General features: G+C 46.6%; 1 protein-coding gene across 4 annotated transcripts in view; it reads left to right on the top strand.

The window, feature by feature from the left end:
* Positions 1-22,803, top strand: part of LOC119400021 (DNA-directed RNA polymerase III subunit RPC5) — an 87,391-nt gene that overhangs the window by 61,839 nt on the left and 2,749 nt on the right. The window contains exon 13 of one of the 4 annotated variants that reach the window (XM_037666931.2): positions 20,688-20,782. The exons of the other annotated variants lie outside the window; for them this stretch is intronic. Within the exon in view, the coding sequence (XP_037522859.1) occupies positions 20,688-20,782 (95 nt within the window). The remainder of the gene's footprint in view (positions 1-20,687; positions 20,783-22,803) is intronic. 4 annotated transcript variants of the gene reach the window in all.

Below are 22,803 nucleotides of genomic sequence, written 5' to 3' on the forward strand. Positions count from 1 at the left end.
TATTTGAAATCGCAAATTGCATATATAAATTTCAAGCCGTACGGTACGACGAAATATGTAACCGATCTCGCTTCTTGTGCACACCTGAAACCATTCGACTTAATTGTCAGTGTGTCAGCCAAGAATTCTTGTCAAGGAGCACAGAATGTCAACTTCATGCCCTTCAGCCTGCCCCTCCTGCTACCACACACTTGGGGAGCCAAGTTTATGCGGCAATGAGGTAGCGCGGTTGATTTATACTATGGGTATTACTACCAAAGTTATTATCGATTGCGCTATCGATAGTTTTTTGACATCCATGGTTCGATAGTTACTGAACTATCAATAGTATCGATAGTGCCATCGATATCTTCTGCATCACTAGTCAAAATAGACGGCTATAACCAGAGTTATTTTTTTATAGCAATGAACAAGAATGTAACTTGCTTTGAATAAACGCATGTGTGCGAGCGCGCGTCTTAATAAATGAGGGCTTAACGCTAAATTTGTCCACGGTTATTTCCTCCCCTCGCACACGTTAATGTCAATGATGCCAAATTAAACTGGGCAAGAATAAACTGCTTACTCCCTTTCCTCCACGTGCATTTTAGAAGTGAACCTGAAGTAAACTACGATGGACACGCGTCGTTATGCCCATTTGTTTTGTAGTGATGCATAAAATGTTGTGCTGTCAATAAACACGACGCATTGGTAGTCGATTTCTTACAAGAAATTCAGGAGCAACTTAAAGCCGCGCTCTTTGCGCCTATTGGCGCATTCTAACTACGCAACGCACAGCTAGGCTGCTTTACGGCCACTTCGCACTCAAATGAATTAGTGTATGATATAATACATAACAACGAACCAACTCGCCCGGAAAGAAAGTATTGTGTGCAATAGATTTTTTCCAAGTGAATCAGTTATATTAAAAGAGAATATTTATTTCCCTCAACATAAGCTATGCGAAAACCTATAGAAGCCTAAACGGAACATTAAAAAGCATTCTCTCAGATGTTGTTCAATAATGGCGTTTTCAATATGATTTCATTAATCACGGAAACGTGGCCCTTAAATACACGTGTCATTAACATGAAGATGGGCCGTTCTAGTGTTTGTCTTCTCATCTGTACAAAAGAAATTGGGAACAAAACACGGGAATTTCAGGGTTGCCCGTGTTTGCGGAAATGGCATAGAGGACCGCCATTCCATCTCAATCTCCTACCGTCACAAGCGCTCGCACCTTTCGTAGATGTCTGCTACACACGAACACTTGCATTTTTAAACCGCCGACTCCCTTGAAAGTCCATTTATATTTAAAAAAAAACAAGAATTATCCCTCTGTCATAGGAATCGGTATAACACGAAAGTGAAACGTGTCTTCACAGACGCGGCTGAGCTTTTGTTGTGCATTGTTTCGGCACAATAGCGAAGGAATGACTGCTATAGCAAAAATTGTAATGTCACGCAAGACGGCAAGCAGCTCGAAACTCGCAACGCGCTGCTCGAGCAGAAAGGACGCACAGAAAGAACATACACACGATGAGCGCGAACTAACAACTGTCACAGCTCGACAGTTAACGCGCCATGCTCAAACACAACTGAGGACGCACAAAACAAATGCACAGGTATGCACAGCATGAGGACGAACTGTCACAGTTGTAACTTATTTATGTGTGAGCAGCGCGCTCCTTTCGCAAAAGCGGCCGCTGCAGTGAGCGAAGTGACCTTCCTGCTCTCTTTAACTTCAACGCGCATTTGCGGTGAAAGCACAAGACGTACAAACCACCCCTCATCACGAGATAAGCGCGCGTACGAGCGACCACGCCCTGTGGAGGCGCACGCGCATCGCAAACGTGCGGGGCGACGACATTTAAAGCGCGCCCTTTGAGCCCTTCGCGCCATCTCGCTAGTGATAAGTAAAAACACGCTGAAGTGCCACCGATTTCTGAGTACGACAGCTGAAAATGCTGTGTATAAATAGCTCACCGTTAGCATACTGAACAACGTGCCGTCTGTGGCCGAGTCTGTTCGCGCCGCGCGCTGCGGAGCTAGGGGTCGTAGGTTCGGCTCCCAACGACGTAACTCTTAGATGCGGCGCATCTCTTGCGGGGGTATGTCCCGCGGCATTGGCCTTGGCGTCCGCACTCACATTACGCATGCGCAACTATCCTGCTTCACTCTCTCCAACAGCTGGGCGTTACTCTCTCCACTTCTATACTACCACCTGCTTGCGCCTCTCCTGCGTTCTCGCTTCTGCTTTCGCGGCGCATGCGCTACTCTCCTCCTCTAAGCGGGTAGAGCGTTGCGCGCGTTCAGTGCAGCGCTTGCTTCGGTTGACTCCGCTTCACTCCGTTGATGCTTCCGATGAAGTGTGATGGAAGCAACAGTCCTGTAATACCTCAGTCACACTGGCAAACTTAGTGTCATTTTGAGCTAGTGCACTTACGCTCACAGAGTGTCACTTTGGCGGCGCGCTGCTACACGAGAAAGCGAAGTGTGCTTTGGAAATGATGGCAGTGGCAATTGGTGAATTAGTAGCGCAACATATTTTTGCTATTTCTTGCACTTATTGCTGTTTAATAGCGTATTATAGGCATGAACATAATTTATAATAAACTTTACGCCCAAATGAAGTAAATATTGCAACCTCATAACATCGTTGGTCATCGCGAGCCGAGACAAGACAGTGCCATATCCAAGACCAATCGAAAACAAAAATGGCGGACTCCGATGCAGAAGGCACGCGTAGTGGTGACGAGCGTTTGGAGCGTGTTTTGGCAGCACTCATTTGCTTACGAGCGAGGCGCTGTCATGCGTACGTCATGCTGGAAAGTGAAATTGACAGAGAAGCGGCAATTTCAAGAGACATCGAGGAACAGCTACTCGGAAACGGAAATCGTTCACCGTAGCCGCCGTTTTGGCTGACAGTGTACCCTCCATGTGTCGCTCAGTGTGGAGTTTCCAACGGAATGAACGCTGGTTCGAGGACACGTTGCCTCATCTGACTGAATTCTACTTCAAGCAGGCACTGCGCGTTACTCCAAGTACATTCAGGTACCTTGTAGAGTCGCTGGCTTGTGATCTCAGCCGCTTGAGCACACAAATGCGCACACCGATCTCTGTGGAGAAAAGAGTTGCCATTGGACTCTACCGCCTGTGCTCTTCTGCTGAGGACAGGACGATCGCCCACTTATTTGGTGTAGGTCGTTCAACTGTCAATGTGGTGTGGCGGCAGTTTTCCACAGCCGTCATCATTCAGCAGCTCGAAAGCCAGTGGATTTGCATGGTACGGCGCGCAGACATGGCCGACCACGTCAGGGAATTCTTCGCTGTGACCGGATTCCCCCAAGCTGTAGGAGCCCTCGACGGTTGCCATTTCCCCGTGTCACCGCCCAAGAAGCACGCAACCGACTACTACAATTATAAGGGATGGTAGGTCCTTCTGAAATGTTTGGCGTGGTAGGGCATTGCTCGCTATAAAAGGATCTAACGCAGAGGTTAGTGCAGAAGTACAGTATAGTAGTATATTTAGGAGAACGTGTTATACGTTGTTTTCGGCGTTGTCACGAAATTCTACAAACAGTAATCTTGTATATGATATTAAAAGCCACTATTTGTATGTGTTGAATGAGGCAAACTGTAATGTGCTATTGTTTATATTGATCTACGCTGCGTGTACTTCGTGCTATAAAGGCAAAAAAAAAAGTTTACTGAACACTTAAGAGTAAAATCATGTTAGAAAGTGCTCGTTCTGTTGTTGTTTAGCATTACTGAAATTACAGCTGCTTTTTCTTCTTTTCCCACACAGGTACAGCATGATACTTTTAGCGCTGGTGGACCACAGATATCGGTTCAGATACATCCGTGTTGGTAGTCCAGGGAGGTGCCATGATGCAGGTGTTCACGCAGCATCAGGACTGAGAAAGGTGGTAGAGAGTGCTCACTTCAAGTCCCCTCAGGCCATGATTGAAGGCACCCGTGTTGCTCCGATCATATTGTGTGATCAAGCGTTTCCCTTGACTGGAAACCTTATGAAGCCATTCGCAAATCCTCAGGACGGAACACCTGAAAGAGTGTTTAACTACAACCTGTCTAGAACAAGGAGGATTGTAGAGAATGCTTTCGGCAGGTTGAAAGCCCGTTTCCGCTTTGTAGCAAAAAGAATGGATTGTCACCTGCCAAACTCAAAGCGTGCTATAAGGGCTGCATGCGTTTTGCACAACATCTGCGAGAATTTCCGGGACTGCGTTGAGCAGCCATGGGAACAGGAAGCGCAACAACTTGCCACTCTCTATGTGCAGCCTTCCCACAACACACAAGCCGGCACAGACGAAGGCGAGAAAACGAGGGCTGCATTCACAGAATACTTTTCGAAACAAGTTGCCCGTTCCTCATGATCTAGTTCAGACATTTTCATTGTTAACGTGCATTTACATTTATGCTTTACGTTGTGAAATGCTGTGGCAAGCCGTCGTGTCTTCTACACAATAAAGCATGCATGAAATTGCCCTTGATGTCATCTTAGTTCATTTTTTCACCAGTGCCTCCAGCACGGACAGCAGCTTTTCATCCATTGCAGCTATGCCTTTGAAGATCTTCAGCTGCTCCTCCTTCAGTTGTAGTTCTTTCTCTCGTCGTTGTTCAAAAGAGAGACGAAGCTGCCGTTGCTCATCCAGCAGCTGCGTCATGAGGGTGGATGGTGCAGGTTGCCGCTTGCGCTTCTTCGGCTCTTTTTCACAGCCGCCACCATCCAAACCAGCTTCACAGCTGGAGGCAGCTGCTGCTGTTTCCAAGGAGGTGGAGGTTGAGTTGCCCGCTGCCTGCGGTGATGTGCTAGTTTGAGTGGAGCATGATGGCTCAGATGCCACCACGAGAGGTGATGAGCAACCCTGGCTCTGCTGTTCGTCTTGCACGTCACCCCGTGCTATTCCTTGAAGGATCTGCAGAGCATAAAATTGCACGTTGTTAACAACCAAATAAGTACCACTCAAAAGGTTAGCCCAATATGAAATAAAATCTTTGTTTACCTCTGGTTAACTGCACGAGTATGCGTGCACATGCAGAAAATTTGCATTCCTTTTGACAGTACTTAATTAAATCAGGCATTTTTATGAAGTGGCACAGTGTTCTTGGCATAAAATGACATAAATTGAAGTAAGCTTTGTGTTTGTTCCTAATTTATTGTGAAATTGGGTAAACATATACTCATTACACTGCTATAAACATTGAAACAACAGAGAGGAGACAGTACCAGTGCTGAGTCTTTTTTCGTAGATAAGTATGCTCATATAACGTGTATCTGGGCATTTCGAACAAATTTGCATTTGGTTTTTCAATTGTATATTGCACAATGTATTGCAAGCCCACCCGCTTGGTTGTCATACTGCACTTTACGTAACATTTAAGCAATCAATGAACTGTTTCGTACTCAACACCCATTCTGTCTCGTCTTTTGTGACCCGCTTGATTTCACACACTTTTGGTAATATTGCAAACGTAGCCGGTTAGTTCAAGCTCAGACTAAAATTAAATTACAGTTCCATGGAGTATGAAATTCGCATAAAACACTCAACGTTTTTTGGGGGTATGTAGTTATAATGGCAATGAAGAAGCAACGCACTTGAACGACTAAATCATCAGTTAATCAATATAAGTGCCGCCTGATGAGGATAAATCGCAAAAGGTACTTGCACACTCACCTCCTGTGCTGGGGAACCCTGGCTGAAGCCGCTTTCTTCAGCAAGACTTTCGTCATGCAGCGGCAGCGTTCCTAGAAATCGGTGAATCTCCCAGTAATACGGCCAGCAGATGGCCCTGACCCTGTGCCAGTCTGCTTGCGTTTTATTAATCTGCAAGTATGTAAGCACGAATTAATGCACTGGCATGCGTCACGTTAAAGTTGTCTTTACTGAAGATGGTAGTAGCTCGGGGCCCTTTAAGGCAATACCTGCGTCGCAAATGTTCCCGACGCGAAATCTGATATCAGTCGCCGGTGTAAGGACAACGGAGTCGCGCAAATGCGGGAACAACTAGACAGCTTAAATAGCTCGCTTGCCCGAAGGGTACACGAAGGGTAGGAAGCCTCTTCTTAACGCAGTAAACAAAGTAAAGAGAAAGAAATCCCTGCTCATGTCATCGGATCCCTCAATGCCGGCACTCAGAGCACGACAGAAAACGCTCACGCTCACTGCTGTCCTCTGCAGTTCACGAAGCAGACGCTACGGGTAAAGCGAACGCGCGTATCGTGTTAATCGTTTACAGCCAATATAACAATGAACCGGCAATACATTTATCTTGAGCAGTAAATTACGTTAATTACGCTTGACTGAAAATTGGCGTCTAACCACAGCTACCTCAAAACGAACAATGTGTAAACAGAACGGGCCCTTCAAGGGTACCAAAGAAGCAATATCAAGCAAATACATTCATCAACGGCTGTAGTCTACAACACGCATGACAGTACATGACTCGGGGAGCATTATGTATTTGTGACAGGTTGAAAGGCTTACCTGTATTTACTTCCCAGATTTTCAATCTTTTTTTTACTTCTTTCGTGCTTTTTTCGAATCCAAGTAGTTGGAGCTTCTCGCAGATTGCTGCATATATTTTCGAGTTCCTCTTAGCACGGCGCAACTCGCTCAAATGCTCCTCCTCCCAAAGTCGTATGAGCGCCCGCGTCTCTGCGTCGCACCACGTTGTCTTCGTAGGATTGGCACCCGTGGCACACGCCATGGCAAATGACTAGAGAGTGACAGAACTGCACATGTGCAAGAAGGTAAACAACGCGACGGACGCGGCCATTGCACGCCATGTGCTCCCGCATCCCCCTAGCGGACGTGGCCGTAAACTGCCCGAGAGCGAGAGTAGCGAGGTTTTTTGTTGTAGTATCATTTGTTTGAATACATGGCAGTATTTCTAATAACGAGAACGATAGTTTAAAAATACCATGATCGTCGCGTTTTGCGTTAGCGTATTTATTTGCAAGCCGCTGCTGCCGAGGATAGACACTCCGTCACAGCGAAGTGAGTTTGGCGAACGCACTTGCCGGCAAGTGTACTTTGCAGCGAGTGTCACTAAGCGTTCCTGTGTGACAGCGTGCAAATGACACTACCGGCGAAGTGCACTTCGTCAAAGTGCACTTAAGTTGCCCTGTGTGACAGGGGTATTAGTGAGTGGGCTGACGCAAGCACGTGTCAGCATCAGCCCAATTGCATCCACTCAAGACAAAGCTGCGAAGCGAAGGGCAGGCGACGCTTAAAGCAAACACTTGAAGCGAGCGGCGGACCCTGAACTTCGTCAGCGCGAAGCAGCTTCGAAGCATCAACGTCGAGCAGCGCATCCCGAGCTTCGAGCACGTGAAGCTGCGTTGGAACGTGAATGTCGAGCAGTAACCAACGCAAGTTAACAACGTAATAACACCGTTAATACAAGGTTAATAACACCGTTAATGATCCGCGATGCTCCGCATCACCCATGGTTCCCCTCGGGAAGATGGTGTAATTTTTTGTTCTAGCTTTTTCTTTGTCATCTGTTAGTGTATATTTACAATGTCATATCCGTGACGAAAATACGTCAGTGAAGGCGTGGCGGACCCCTGCATAAAACACTTTCGTGTTAAAAAAAGGCAACTCTGGTGGGACTCGCCAAACAGGTGTGACGTTTCCACACACAGCGCAACTATTTCGGTATCTTGTGAGTGAAATATTGCAGACTGACTAATATCAGGTGATATGCAGCAATCACCCTTTTGCCTTCCACGAACCAGCAGCGCGATTCAACGTAACAAGTTAACTTCAGCACAGCGCTAAACCAAAGTGTTTATTGTGCACCTGGGTATTGTAGCTATTGTTCTTTCGGAACTGTTGCCAGCGCAAGAAGCCTTTTCTGGAGATGCGAATAGGAACCCACAGGCCGCATCATGAGGCAGCATTGGATCACAGTTAGAGGTGTCGTCATGACAACAGTTTTAAATGCGGAGCATTTCTTAGTCGCACCTGCGGCGTCGGCCGCCATCCACACCCCCCCTGCGCATGCTCGGCTCGTCTCGTGCCGGCAGCAAGCCTCCCCTCTCCCTCCCCCGCATGCTCGGCTCGTCTTGTGCTGGCAGCAGGCCTCTCCCTCCCTCCCTCCCTCCCTCCTCTCCGTCCCTCCCTCTTCTCGATCGAACGCGGGCGGTGTGTATATAAGCGGCGGAGCGCGCGTTCGGAATTCATTCAAGGGCGTCTTGGCTTTTGCTTGACTTGACGCTTTGCTTGACTCGAGTAGATGCGATGGAAGCAACAGTACCTTCAATCAGCGTCCCACCACTCGTCGAAGGCAACGTTACCCCACCCTCACCGTCGTCGGCGTCAACAACAGCAAGCAACGCAGAAGACGAAGGCTGCGAGGAGACGAGCACACGACGCTGAGCGCAAGCGTTTAAAGCGAGCTGCGGACCCGGAACTTCGTGCACGAGAAGCTGCTGCGAGACGGCAACGACGGGCTGCGGATCCTTCACTCGGGGAACGAGAAGCAGCTGCGAAACGGCAACGACGGGCTGTGGATACTGAACGTCGTGCTCGAGAAGCAGCAACCGTTCGTGAACGTCGAGCAGCGGATCCATCACTCGGGCAGCGCGACGCTTCTGCGAAACCCAATTACGCACCATTCACGCGATACCCCTACCACTCTGCGACGCATTTACTCGAGTTCCCCCGTGGGAAGATGCGGGCGACATTTTATTGCGATAGCAATTATATGGACAGTCTCGGCTGGAAAATGTCCGTCCCCGTCGCTGTCATTCACCGTATATGTAAAGTATGTATATATATAGAAAAGCCACAAAGAAAAATAACTCAGAAATACTTTCCGACGCGCGGAATCGAGCGGGCGACCTCTCGCTTTGCAGCCCGCCGCGTTAGATGTTAGGCCACGACAGCACAGCCTTTCAGCCTGCTAACGGCGAGCCATTTATATACCATGTACTTCAGCATGCTTTCTTAGTTGCCACATAGATGGCGCGATGTGCGCGCGTGTGGTAGAGAAGCGTGTGGCAGGCTTTAAAAGTCGTCGCCCCAATCCTGCGAATGCCGTTGCTCTTCGTCCTACAGGGCGTGGTCGCTTTCGTACGCTTATCTCGAGGAAAGAAGGGGCGGCATGTGGGTGCTTCGCTTCGCTCGCTGTAGCGGCCGCGTTTGTTAAAGGAGCGCGCTGTTCAAACAGAAATAAGTAACAATTGTGACAATTAGTTCGCGCTCGTCTTGTGTGTACCTGTTCGTTCGTTTCGTGCGTCCTTGTTATGTTTGAGCAGTGCGCCTCAAGTGTCGAGCTGGACGCATTAGTTCGCGCTCGTCCTGTGTGCGTTCTTTTCGTGCGTCCTTTGGGCTTGAGCGACGCGCTGGCAATTTCGAGCTGCTTTCTGTTCTTCGCGTTACATTCCGATTTGTTGCTATCGCATTCATTGCTTCGCCGTTGCGGCGAAACTGTGACCTTTTTTTCTATTCTCCAGCCAAACGTAAATGTGTCAACATTGCTCAAACACGGGATGGCTTGGACTGACAGACTTCTTTACAATGTGGCTTGGCTCTGTATAACTTGATTTAATTTGAGCACTGTTGATGACATGAAGTTATTTTCTATGAATGTCTTTCTATTTGATGAGGACGCATTTCAATTAAAGTTTCTTCGGTAACTTCAAATTTATTCGTAAGAACAAGATATGTCCCACAAAAGCAAGGTTTATGGCCTTAGTAATTTAGATAACATTTTTCAGTGATCGCCAGTTTCTGTCTCATCCTTGCCTGCAACACATTCGAAATTGCCAGGGCGTAATGTCGGATCCAAACATCTTTATCTTTTTTTCGTGTAATTTGGTAAAGTGCAACAAGATTTTCTCACGTAAACAGGGCTTCTCTGTTACAACGAAGCAAATTTATTACAGACCTGCTCACAAATTTTCAGTGCACATTAGTAGTCTATGATTTAAATCGCTAGAAGGATCTGTTCACTTTGATGATAGTTATTTTATTTCACACTGTTAGTGCACGAAAAAACGATAAACCATAAACGTGTTCGCCCTCAAACCAATAAATAATAAAGAAAGGTAATTCTTGTGTCTAATTTTACGGCTTTTTTTTTTCAGGAAGTGCAAAAACTGATGGTCGCAGCCTGTTCGCCTTTGCTTATATAACGCAGATTGTTAACCTACCTGCGAATGGGTAGAGCGTAAGAGTCTCCTTTTGCAACGGGAAACCTCGCCCGTAATGCTCGGGCCAATCTGAAAAACAAAACATCGAAAATGTACGCCATTGTGCGTCCATATTTAGACTATCACAAATTGTGCGAGAGGTAACAGCCACAAATTAATCAGATATTCAAGTCGCAGTGCGACAGGCATGAGCCGCCCCGCATTTTCAGTGCATGCGCAGTAGCGGGACATTGTGGAAGCTCGAACTAAATGCTGTGAAACTATCAAGGCTGTGCAGGTAATGTCAGCAGCGAATAGAAACAAAGAGGCGCTAACAAAGGTATTTTCAGCTGAAATTTACTGTCAACAACACCGAAGTATATATGAATGGGAAAAATCCCACCATCTCCAGCTAAAGGAAACCATGAGGCGATGCGAAGCAGCGTTTCGGCATGTCGAGCCCGCGTTTCAAAGGGGGGTGGAGAGTGGAAGTGCAGAGGGGAGAGGGGCAGCGGAAAGGGGAGGGAAGTGGATGTGTGTGGAGAGGGTTTGCGCATGCGCAGTAAGGGTGGTCCCGCCGCACAGCACCGGTTTGAACTCCGCCATAAGATGCTTTGCATCTAAAAATAGCTCAAGCTGTAAAAATAATAGGGCAGCTTCGCACTGTGTGTGCCAAGCCTGAAGGAACCATAATATTATCTGGGATTTTACGTGCCAAACCCACCATATGATATGAGGCACGCCGTAGTGGAGGGCTCTGAAAATTTGGTCACCTGGTGTTCTTTAACGTGCACTGACACGCACAGTACACGGGCCTATAGCAATTCGCCTTACAGAAGTGCGGACCGCCACGGCCGGAAGCCTGAAGAAAGAGGCGGAGCTTGGCGGCCGTCCTGTGTTGTTTTTTATTTTTCTCTTTCTTTCTCCTCTCTTTCTTTATTTTTCTCTGTCTCTGTGTTTTCTATCTTCTTTGCGTTTCGTTTTTTTTTCTATTTCTTTCTCTCTCTCTCTTTCTCGCTACCTCTTCGTGGCTGCTCTGTCTTCCTTCTACCTATTTTTCTCTCTCTTTCTTGTGTGTCTCTCTCTCTTCTTCTTCTTCTTCTGTCTTGCTCTGTTTTTGCTATTTCTTTCTTGTGTCTGTTTCTACCTCTTTCTCTTCTGTCTATTTCTTTCTGTGTCTTTCTATCTTTTTTCTTTCTTCCCTTTCTATCTAGCTACTTCGGTCTCTTTCTCTCTGTGTTCGTGTCTCGCCCATTGAAGTTATTGTATCCCACGCCGGATGAATCGGCGCAGCGGGAGAGCGCGCACCGGCCGATATATTGCGTTGCACGCGCGTTGGAGCGGCTTGTGCAAGGCGCCATACTGCGAAAACAACCGCGAAAGGCGACAGTGTCGCCTTGCGGGACTTATAGTCTGACGTGTTCAATAACCGAATCAAATGCTTCCCCATGCCTCGTCATTGCTCTGGCCGTTTGTGTCACGAATGTCTCACAAATCCAGAATGAGCGTAATGTACGAGCGCAGAGCGGCTCGAGTGTGTATTGGCTTCTACGCAGTGTCCAGGCTTGGCTTGCCTACTTGAAATAGAGGAGGTGTGAAAGTGCTTTCAGCGGTTCTTGTGTAATTGCTTAAAGCACAGTACTTTAAAGATGTCACCTGGTGTGAAATTATTTTAACAGCGCAGCTGTTTGGGAAGCCGTTAGTCGCGAATAGAAAATGATCGTCATGAACCGGCATGCGCTCGTTTTCGTCCTCTCTTCATTGTCGTCGTCTTCTTTATCTTCTGCTTTGCTCCAGAACACGTGCGCGGATTTCTCCGGCGCGGCAAGTAATAACTGTGATGGGCGAGACAACGAGTACAGAAAAAGAGAAATAAAAAGAGAAAGAGATGGAAAGAGAGAAGTAAAGTGAAATAAAGATATAGCGGGAAATTCTAGGGGAAGAGATTTCTTCGCGAAGTGAGATTCGAGCCCACGTACCCGCTATCCGAAGGCGACGTCTTAACCATTTGCCTATCCAGACATGCTAGCAGAAGCATACCATAGCTGGTGTGGTACAGTATAGCAAGGGGGAAAGGGGGAGAAAGAGAGTGCCGAGGACAGATGTGAGAGTGGGAGGAGGGAAATGAGGAGGGGAGAGACTAGGAGTATAGCTAGAAAGAAAGAAAAAAATGAGAGAGAACGAACGGCAGAAAAGAAAGGAGAGAAAGAGAGAGAATAAAATAGAGAATAGAGCAGCGAGAGAAAGAGATAGGAGATAAGAGGAAGTGAGAATACAGGGACAGAGTAAGGAAAGAAGGGAAGGAAAGATAAAGGAAGATAGAAAGACCAGGAAAAGAGAAAGAAATAGAGAGAGAGGCGATAGAACGAACAAATAGAAATAGAGACAAAAAAGACACAAAAAAAACAAAGACAAGAGAGGAGAGAGAGAAACAGAGGAGAAGAAAGAAAAAACCACGTCATCTCTCGCTAAAAGGGACCATGAGGCGATGCGAAGCAGTGTTCGCGCATGTCGAGCCCGCGTTCAGAGGGGGAGAGGAGAGGGAAGAGGGGAAATGGAGAGGAGATGGGAGAAGCGATAATGGAGAGGGGGGAACGGGAGAGGGGTAAAAGTGGGAGTGGAGAGGGGGAGTGGAGAGGCTTGCACATGCGCAGTAAGATGGTCTCGCGCGCACACCCGGTTTGAAACTCCGCCATAAGATGTTTCGCATCTAAAAAAAAAACGCCAGGCTTGCCCGGAAACGCAGCACAGTCACAGCGAAAGCTGGAAGCGCGGCATTTCTAGAGCCCGTTGTAAACTATCTTGGGGGGCTACTAATACACGTACACTAGCAAGGTACCCACTCGCCATAAATCACAATATTTGTGAAGTTGGGAAGCCCTACAACGCCATTATTCGTCATTGTGCGCAGAAGCGATGTTCCCAGCTACACACATGTAAGGCATTACGTGCACCTTGTTACGTGACGGCTGATGACGATGACGAATTGTGGCTCAGCCTTTGTAATGGGGTGGAGGCTTTAAAAGGCCCACCAGTTACGTATTTCGCATTGTGTGACGCCGGTCGCTATTTCACTCTCCCGCCATGCAATATAACATATGTTCACGTGAGAAAGAGACAGAGAGAGGGGGAAACTTTATTAGACCCTGAGGAAATGGATGATGGGCGTATGGGCTTCCGTGGCAACCAATGCAAGTGCACTTGCGAGGAACCCCACTACGCTATAAATCATCATAATTTCTGTGAAGTAGAGAAGCAGCACTATGCCATTTTTCGTCATTCAACGGATAGCCGTGGTACCCGCTAAAAACATGTAAGGCATTATGCGCACTTTGTTGATGCTGTGCCTGATGACGATGAAGAATTATTGCAGAGGCCCTTGTAATGGGTTTGAAGCATCCAACAGCCCACTCGTTGAGCAGTTTCGCATGTGTGACGCCTGGTACAGAGTAGTTCGCGTTGTGTGGTGCAATGGGTGTTATTTCACTCTTCTACCGCACTAAGTTACATATGTTAATGTGGTTCCTTCCGGACATGAAGCCTGTATAGCGTCTTTTTGCAAGGCAGTTCCAAGCACGGCATGGCTCTGAGGTACGACACTGGGCTACCACGCAGAGGGCCCAGGTTCGAACCCCGTTCCATCCTTGAATTTTTTTCTTATTTAGTTTTTGTCTTATTTCGAGCGATAGTGGTACGGACACCGCGGCGGCGGCGGCGGCGGACAACTACGGCGCCAAAAACGGCCGTTGAAATGATCTCATAACAGCTTTCGCTCTAATTAGCAAAACTTAGCAAAACAGCAGCAGCCAGAATAACTATATATGTGTCCATCAGCAGCGTCTCTTTAGGATTGCGCCTCCAGTGCAAACTATGCTAAGTATTTTTTTTTCAGCGAAAGCTTGTTAAAAAAGATCACAACAATGGCCGTTTTTGGCGCCGTAGTTGTCCACCGCCGCCGGTGTCCGTAACTGCTATCGCCCGAAATAAGAAAAAGAAAGAATGAAATAAGAACAACAAACATGGTTGATCCTACGTCATAGGAATCGGAATAACACGAAAGTAAAGCGTGCCCTTACAGAAGTAACTGAATGTTTACTGTAAATTGATATAAGAGAGTTTTTGTACAATGTATATTGATGTCTGGCAGCTATAGACCGTTTAACGTGGATGCACCCATTGATGATTGGCGTACATCTCATCCCGAAGACTAACGTCCATGTTAAATGATTAAACAAAACTGGCGCTTCCCGGACCGTCCATGTTAAATAGATTAAACTGGTAACAATATAGTAACGGAGAAAGCGTAATCAGAGAACGAGAGTGTGATAGCCAGAAGAGCGTCGCATATTGGAAGCAGAACTTGGTCGCCACCCCGTGGCATGTTAAAATGTGATTGATGTGATTGAACACCACGGCCGGAGTAGAGGGAAACGCAAAGCGCGTCGTGCCGCCCCGGTAGCCCGGCCGCGATTTTCTCGCGGCGGCGCGTGAGCGAGGAACGCGGTGTTACAGCCAGGTGAGACAGGCGCGCGTCGCAGTTATTTTGGTTTGGATTAGCGTGAAATGAGCGAGGCCGACGCTTTTACGACGCTAGGGCTAAGGTCGCCACATCGCGGTGTGTTAATTCGTTCACAAAGCAAGGGCTGGCTTCTGGCCTTGTTGGTACGACATATCTGAAGTGTTTAGCGCAGAATTATGAAGATGGGACAAGAAGGGAGAACACGTACACAAGCGCTAACTTTCAACAATGATTTATTTGAATCCGGATCACACATATTATACACATGAGAAGAAATCACGCATGCGGAGGTACAGTACCGTCGAGGAACACCAGTTCTTTGTTAGTCAGCGATAGTGACGGGGTGTGCTAACACAATCTGTGCCAATCCTGAACAAACTTGATGTCTATTGAAAACGCGCCGAATAGGACGGACGTGTACGCATTGCAGGTGCTAGTCCCGGAGGCCACTAATGCACGGCCACCTGGATCGGGGCGCGCGGCGGTGTTGCTCCGGCCGTCCCATTCGGACGGAGGAGGCGTAATTGCAGAAAGGAGCGTGACCACTCCTTTCGCCGCACCGCGGCGCGCGCCTACTACCCCTCCATTCCTTTGCGCTCTATTGCGGGAAGGTTTGCGGCGCATAGCGGCGCCTTGAAGATATCGCTGTAGAGTAACCGTGGGTTAGCATAGCACTTCCACCACGTTCACAAAAAGCACATAAAAGAATGGATGGCGGCTATCGCTATAGTCTTTATTTTTGTGTGTGTGTGCCATTCCTTGTCGTGATGAATGGTGACCGAAGCGAAAACACCCGTGAGTCACTTTTAAGAAATTGTTTTGGTGTTCTTAAGTGCAGCATATCAGTAACAAGTATACATGCGAAGGAAAGCACGAGATTTAATTAAAAACTCCTTTTTTTTCTGAGTGCTTCCAGATAGCGGAAAGGATCCGAAGGTTGGTTCCGCTGGCTTAAAGGAGGTTGGCGTATTTTCCTTGGGATGCTGCGGCCTTGAGTGCGCGAGCTTTACCTGCTGGAAGGAATGCCACTTGGCGTCGAGGCAACGTAATATTCCTTGGTGTTGACTTACAGTAAGGCACGCAGCTGTACGGCACGTTTCTGAAAAACACGGTAAATTACACACGGAATCCCACGCAGACTAAAAAAACAAATTACTTGCCTGAAGTCAACGTGGTATGACAATGTGAAAATGCATATGAAAACATATATGCTAGACGCAGAAAGCCTTATCAGCAGCCGCTCAGCCAACGAACCGGTAGATTAGTTCGAATCTTAAAGGGCAAACCGCATGCACGCAATAATGGAGGTGGAAACTGGGGACCCTTAAGCTTCGCCTTTAAGAGTTAAATGCGACAGCGATATCTGCGCGCATACACAGACGCACACGAACGTACACACACACAACCGCCGCCGACACCGGAATTACTGCGAAACGGGGTTCTTCCATGCTGTCGCGCTAAAAACGACAAGCGATACCAAAACGAAAGTGGCCATTGCGCGACCGACCCTTAGCTAATTCGCAGGCGACAAGCGCGCGCTCATCGCTTTCCGCGTTCAAATTCGCCTACATGCGGCCTGCGCTTAAATAAGAACGTCTCATTCACATCACTGTCGTATCGTGGGAACTTCAGAATGCAAAAAGACGTGCCCACCAAAATGTTGCCTACCATCGGCTAGGTGAAAACGTCTACAGCATTATCATTACCGCAATTTAGTTTTCCAGCAACGTGATGCTCTTAAGACAGCGCTCGACCGCAGAAGATAGCTATGCAGTGCAGACGACGACGAAATGTATTTCCTTTAGAAAGAAGCATGGCGCGCTCCGGTCCAGGCGGCCGTGGGAGAAACGAGCGCCAAAAGAAAGAATGAGAAGCACGGCAAATCACGTACTCAGCACAATACATGTGTCATATGGCACTTATGTAGCGGCCGTGGTCATGGGATATGAACGCGCCGCGCCATACGAAGTCGCCTAAGCACGCTGCTTGGCTCTATCTCGACGGTAATATGCTACAGAGAACAACACTCACTGTGTAAAGCCCGATTAACAATACATAACAGCGTACCTTGATTCAGTCACCACGTGCACAATGTCCAGTGTGCATTTTTTCAAACACATCTGCGGCTGTCTACGGCGCGGCGAGCGCGGCATCATCCGCAAGGGGGTAGGAGAAGAGCGCCGCGTCGCGGCGCGCGGCTGAACTACCTCAATTACATTTTTTCAAAGGGGCGCGCGCCGAATGGGACGGCCGAGGCAACACCGCCGCGCGCCCCGATCCAGGTGGCCGTGCTCTATGCCGCTATCGGCGCTTTTCCGAAGGGTGGTTGTAGAACGCTCATTGGCCAGAGCGCGCGCGCGCGAGGCGAGCCCCTTCTTTCGCGCCTCCCATTGGCTGGCGCAACCCGAGGCGGCCATTTTGTTTTTGTATTTTTGTTCTGCGCTCACGGCTGCCGTGTTGCCGGTGTCGTGTGCTCGTGTGTTGTTACAAGTGTCATCTTCCTCTGCTTACGCTCGCGTTCGTGCGGCCCGCCGACACACAGTTACCTTATTTTGTGCTGGCACATCCGGAGATTCTCGTGTAAAGAAGACACACCAAGCGTACGAGGGCGCGATGCCGAAACTACTTGTCGCTACCGGAGCGTCGAGTCTACGAGAACCGCCCGGTTCCCCTTGGTCTAGCTGGAGCCATCGGATCATTAGGCAACGCTTCAGTGGCATTCGAAACCGCGTTCGTATGGCATACTATGCGGGACTGCCGAGTGCGCGGGAAATACGGCGACGGGAGGAGTGCTTGGCATCGCAGCGCGCAATGAAGCAGCGGAAGTTCAAGCCGTTGGATGTTGGTGAACGGCGGCAAGGAAAATGGCACAGAATTTATCCGCGTGCACTTATCCGTGATAAAAACGTTCTTTGGGCTTGTGCTTCGTTCCGAGTTCGGCTCAAGCAGTGACCTTTTTCAATGCAATGAAGCACAGGCTGCTTTCAAAGCCTGTGCTTCATTATCATAGGTGCGACTCGCGCGAGAAGCGTTTCTCGTAGAAGGTAGCTGGTGATAGTGGTGCTAAAGATAATTAATGTAATTTGAAGTGAAATGAATTAAATTAGGGCCACAAATACTGTCGACAAGGGTGCAACGGTAGTCGCTTCAACCACGACCTGACAGAGCAACACCGAAATTGCAGATACGCTGTGTTAGACTTTGGGAAATTGATTTGCGCTCCACAGCCTTGAGAAGGTTAAAAACTGACATTGGAAGCTGCAAAAGGAGCACTTATACAGTAGTGACACCAAGCACAGACTTTCAAAATTACACAAACCAGCAGGGGACCCCGAGTACAGCCCTTGCCTGCTGTTGAGCCAAGTGCTATTGCTGGACAATAATAACTGATTTTTGGTTTAATAAATAACCCACGTGCTTTTTAGACAATCTCTCTGTCTATTTTATTTGCCTGTTGCAAAGCCACATTCATAGACAAATTTTGTATTTCTTTAGCTTGCAAGGAATTGGTACAGGCCTATGAATTGCTAAAGGTGGAGTTTATCACTCTGGTACTGGGTGCACTATGTGGCTTTATAAGAAGATTTTGCCAGTACATTGGCAGGTCATGGTCACATATTTGGTATGGCTGTTCTCGTGAAGAAGAAACCTATCAAATGATATAACCACTAGTGCTGTGGCTGCACTTCCACAAAAGTTACAGTTGTCTGAAACTTCAAATGTGTTTTTCTCAGTTTGATATTTTTGCTCAACGCACTCAGCCTTACGGGGTTTTTTTCCATGTTGTTGCTGAGTAAAAATCACAAATTTGGTATCATTTTACTCGTATTGAAACGATCTGGGGGGTGATGCTATTTGCATTACTCTAGCACCATTTTACAAATTTTAATTAAAGATACTAATGAGAGTGAATCAGAAAAAATAACCACCAGTGAATGTTCATCTGTTTTCTGACCTTCACAGTGCTCTCAAGGGAATAAAAATAGCATCACCCCCTACAGCATCATCTGGGCATTGGGCCCATGCACTTACATATTGGTTTTAGTAGGTCGAAATTGCCTAAAAGCCCCGTAAGAAGCAGGCACTAATTATTTTTTCGAACGTCGAGATCTTTTGAACTAGCGCAGCTATTAAAAAACTAAGTACAGATTTGAAATCAGCATAAAAAACTGGTCAAGACAGTGAAGTTTGGTTCATATTGACCTAAAAATAAAGAAAAAATTTTAGGACCCACGTCCCCCCTTAAGGCATAAAAAACTGACCAGAAAGGAGAGAACAAAGACAAGTTCATCTGAGTTTTATGTTATTTAGTATTTATTTATTTATTTATTTATTTATTTGGAAATGTGTCAGACACAGAGTGAATCTTGGATGGCAAGGCTAAAGGCAGAACATTGTCTTCCTGACTGAGGCCTTTTCACCCATACATTGCTCTATAAAATTTGTACAAAAGAATACCATAAATATTGGTACAGTTAAGTGGAAAATGAATGACATAGCGCAGTTTCTAAGCAATAACAAATTCGTCCAAGCTAATAAGGTTCGTAAGCTAATAAGACTTGTGAGGAGTTCCAAACCTCAAGCACAGGAAGCTGAACAATTGAGGCCCGGGTACTTAAATTTAGGTGCACATTAAAGAACACCAGATGGTCAAAATTTCCGGAGCCTTCCACTACAGCATCTCTCATAATCAAATTGTGGTTTTGGGATCTTAAACCCGAACAGTTATTATTAGCAAGCTGAACAAATATCTCTGAGATTTCAGTGTAATATGTGCTGTAAATAAAGTGTACACGAGTTGTGCATGAATAACTTTTGTTGAAGTAATTTAATTACATTGATAAAAATTTTAGAAAAGTAATTAGTAATGTAACCTAATTACTGTTTAGCAGTAAGGTTGCCATCCCTGGGTGAAATTTTATGTGGAACATTCCGTGGTTGCGATTATTCGAGAAGATTGTGTCGTATCGTTTTGAATCTTGTCGCTATAATGGACGCTGGCCCTAACCTAAGCATAAAAGCAATAACTGTAGCGATGTCACCAGAACTGTGGATAGTAAGAGCCGAAGCTGAAACCATGTTAACGCGTTAGTTTGCTCTGAATCAAGGAGCAAGAAACATTTAGGAGGTGCAACTCCGCTATTTTAGGCGACCAGATAATGTCACGCTCCCGGAGAGCCACATCATGCTTGTGGCATCTGGTGATGGACAAGGAAATTGCCGCCGTGTGTTGCTCCCGTTCCGCCGCAGTCACACGGAGTGTGGACGCGGAGTGTGTTCGGCCGCGCTCGTTTTTTGCTCCGTCGTCGCGGACTCCTTGTGTAAGCTCGCAGAAACTGACGCAACAAAAAAAGAAAGAGATTACTTGTCCGCTTACGGGAGCGCTGCTGTCGTCTGCTCGCCAACGCTGCCAAAACGGGCACTCTTTTTTGTTTTTGTTTTCCTGCATCATGGTTGCGTGCGGCTCTGTACTGCAAGGCGCCGCCAATTGAAGTGTCTCCGTCAGCACATGCTACATTTTTGTGACGTTATCTGGACACTCGCGGACACCTGTTCTTACGGGAATTTTCACTTCCCAAATATTTCTTGCTCCGTGCTCTGAATTGAAGGAATCTGTCACATTGGCTTAGCAGCTGACGCAGTTTGCTGCTAAACACAAGGCCGCAGGTTTGATCACGATCATGCTTCAGCGTGTGGAAACACAAAAATGTCCGTCTAGATTTAGGTGCACATTATGGAGGAACAGGTGGCATAAATTAATCTAGAGTCGTCAACTACCATGTCATTCGTGATTATATCATGGTCTGTCAGGTTTAGTTGTTTTAATTAATGAATTTTATTTTGTGACTACTGCTCAGAACTATATATTGCATTGCAGGTAGAAAGATATCTGTGAGGATGTTTTATGTTTTATCTGAACGATTGGTCGTTTTTGTAGCATCCGCATTGTGTCGTCAACTTCTCTCTCTCCCTGGTAATTAACAAATGACTAATTGCAGTCTTTTTGTTTCCTTGTGCATACAGGTATCCAGATGTGGTGCAGAGGCAGCAGATGCTCTGGGATGCCAAGCAGCAGTTTCTTTCAAAGTCATTCCGCCTCTCGCGTCAGGAGGCCCAAGGTAAGGTCTTTCTTCTTTGCGCTTATTTTAATGTAGAGCTTTCTATGGGAAGTACATTAGGTGCATTAAAGCTCAAAAGCAGTGTGTGGGTCAGCATTTAGAAAAAAAAATTGCATCCAGTTCCACACCGTGAGAATCGTTGGACAGGGAAGCTGCAAGCATGTGAGTGTATGTGTTTGAGCACCATCATCATTTAACATCATCATCGTAATCGTCATTTTATTTTATTTATTTGTTTATTTACCCCCCCCCCCCCTCTGGTCACATGACCGGCGTGACGACTACTACACTCAAACCTCGTTATAACAAAGTCGCATCTGACATGAAAATAAGTTCATTATATCTGAAAATTCGTTATAAACGCACATTTTTAACATTGTATATATGACAAGACTATTCTCCATTTACTTCGTTGTAACCGATAATTCGTTATATCCGTGTTCGTTATATGGAGGTTTGAGTGTACCACTACGAAGCTGTAAAAACATTTTCCGAGCTAAAATTGAACAAAAAAAGGAGCGCAGCCACATTTGATGACCTTAGTTTGCACAATCAGTACATTGAATTGCAAACGTTCTGCTATGGTGTCACACGTGGGTAGCTGTATGTTTCGACTTTTGAACGGCCGTAGGAGAGCATGTTGCACGAAGAACAGCGCTGTATTTGGCTCGTGTTTTTCAACATAGTCAGAAAACTTTATTCTTTAGAATGTGTGAATGTGAATTCTTCAGAAACAATTGAGAGATTCCTTTGAATATATTGTTGACGTAAAATATGTTTCATGTATGGAATTACCTATATAGTATAGAACTTTTTTGGGATCCCCTTCATTATTGATATATCCAGGTTGAACTCTATATACATACCGGATAAAACGGCATAATGCATACACGTCATTTCATGAACATACTAGAAGATTACATTATACTATGATTGTAGAGGCAGCTTGATTATTAGAGTAAGAACAAAAGAGGTACTTCAATGTCTTATACTTAAAAATATTAAAGGGACCGACAACTGGCCAGAATGGGTGATTAGATCCTGGTGGAAATGAAGAGGCCGTGAATTATAGTGACAGATTCCAGAATACTTTTCGCGATCTGAGTAGGATTTATATTTTTAAATCGCGTTTAAAAGTAACAAAAACCGGTATGTCGCGCAGCCTAGCGCGAGCGCCATGAACCAGACGTATGCAGTCTTAAGCACTTTGTTGTACGTAGTCTAATGCTTTTAGACGCACCAGAACGAGGGCTGAAAATTTGAATATGTATGTTATTGTCAATTCCCGTTTGTTTCTAAGGTAAAAGAAGTAAAGCATGAGATGCGGCGCTGCTTTCGTGGCTTCCAGTGAAACGGAGGCTGCGGCGCATGCGCGCGGCGTCCGGCGGCGTTTCCCGCGTAGCTCGACTCTCGTCTGCTCTCGTCGTATCGGACTTTTGAAGAGTAGCACGCGAGTTTGCGTTGCTGCTCGCAAAATGCCATCGACTTACTGTTCTGTGGAGGATTGCTACCACTTCATGAACAGCACTGCTGGTGTATCCTACCACTTGTTTCGTTTTCGAAGGCTTAGCTTGGCTTGGCTTGACTAAAATGTGATAAAGCGACCTGTGTACGGCCAAAGTAATTCTAGAAGAAGCCCCAGAAAAACGCTATAACTATTGTAAAATAATTTAATAGGCTAGAAAGCAGTAGTCGCGGCACCGCAGGCTTTGCAAACGTGACATTGCCTTTTCATACTTAGGGCATAATTTGTCACCACTGCTGGCGTATAATCGCTATCGCGCTCACCTCTCACTGTTTGCAGCATGTGATATTAGGACTGCATAATCGCTGCAGATCGAAAAACTCTGATTACAAATGTTTTACGGCGTTGTCCGCGTTACCACTCCGTGATTAGAAGCTCTGACCGGTAAGCTTCCCATTGCACTCAAGAAAACGGGTACCACAAAAGTTGGTTGTCGGTCCCTTTAATGGATGCATAAACACGGTTACATCAGGAGAAGTCCAACAGCGTTCGTATA

The sequence above is a fragment of the Rhipicephalus sanguineus genome, chromosome 7, assembly GCF_013339695.2.
Source record: "Rhipicephalus sanguineus isolate Rsan-2018 chromosome 7, BIME_Rsan_1.4, whole genome shotgun sequence".
Classification (NCBI taxonomy): Eukaryota; Metazoa; Arthropoda; class Arachnida; order Ixodida; family Ixodidae; genus Rhipicephalus; species Rhipicephalus sanguineus.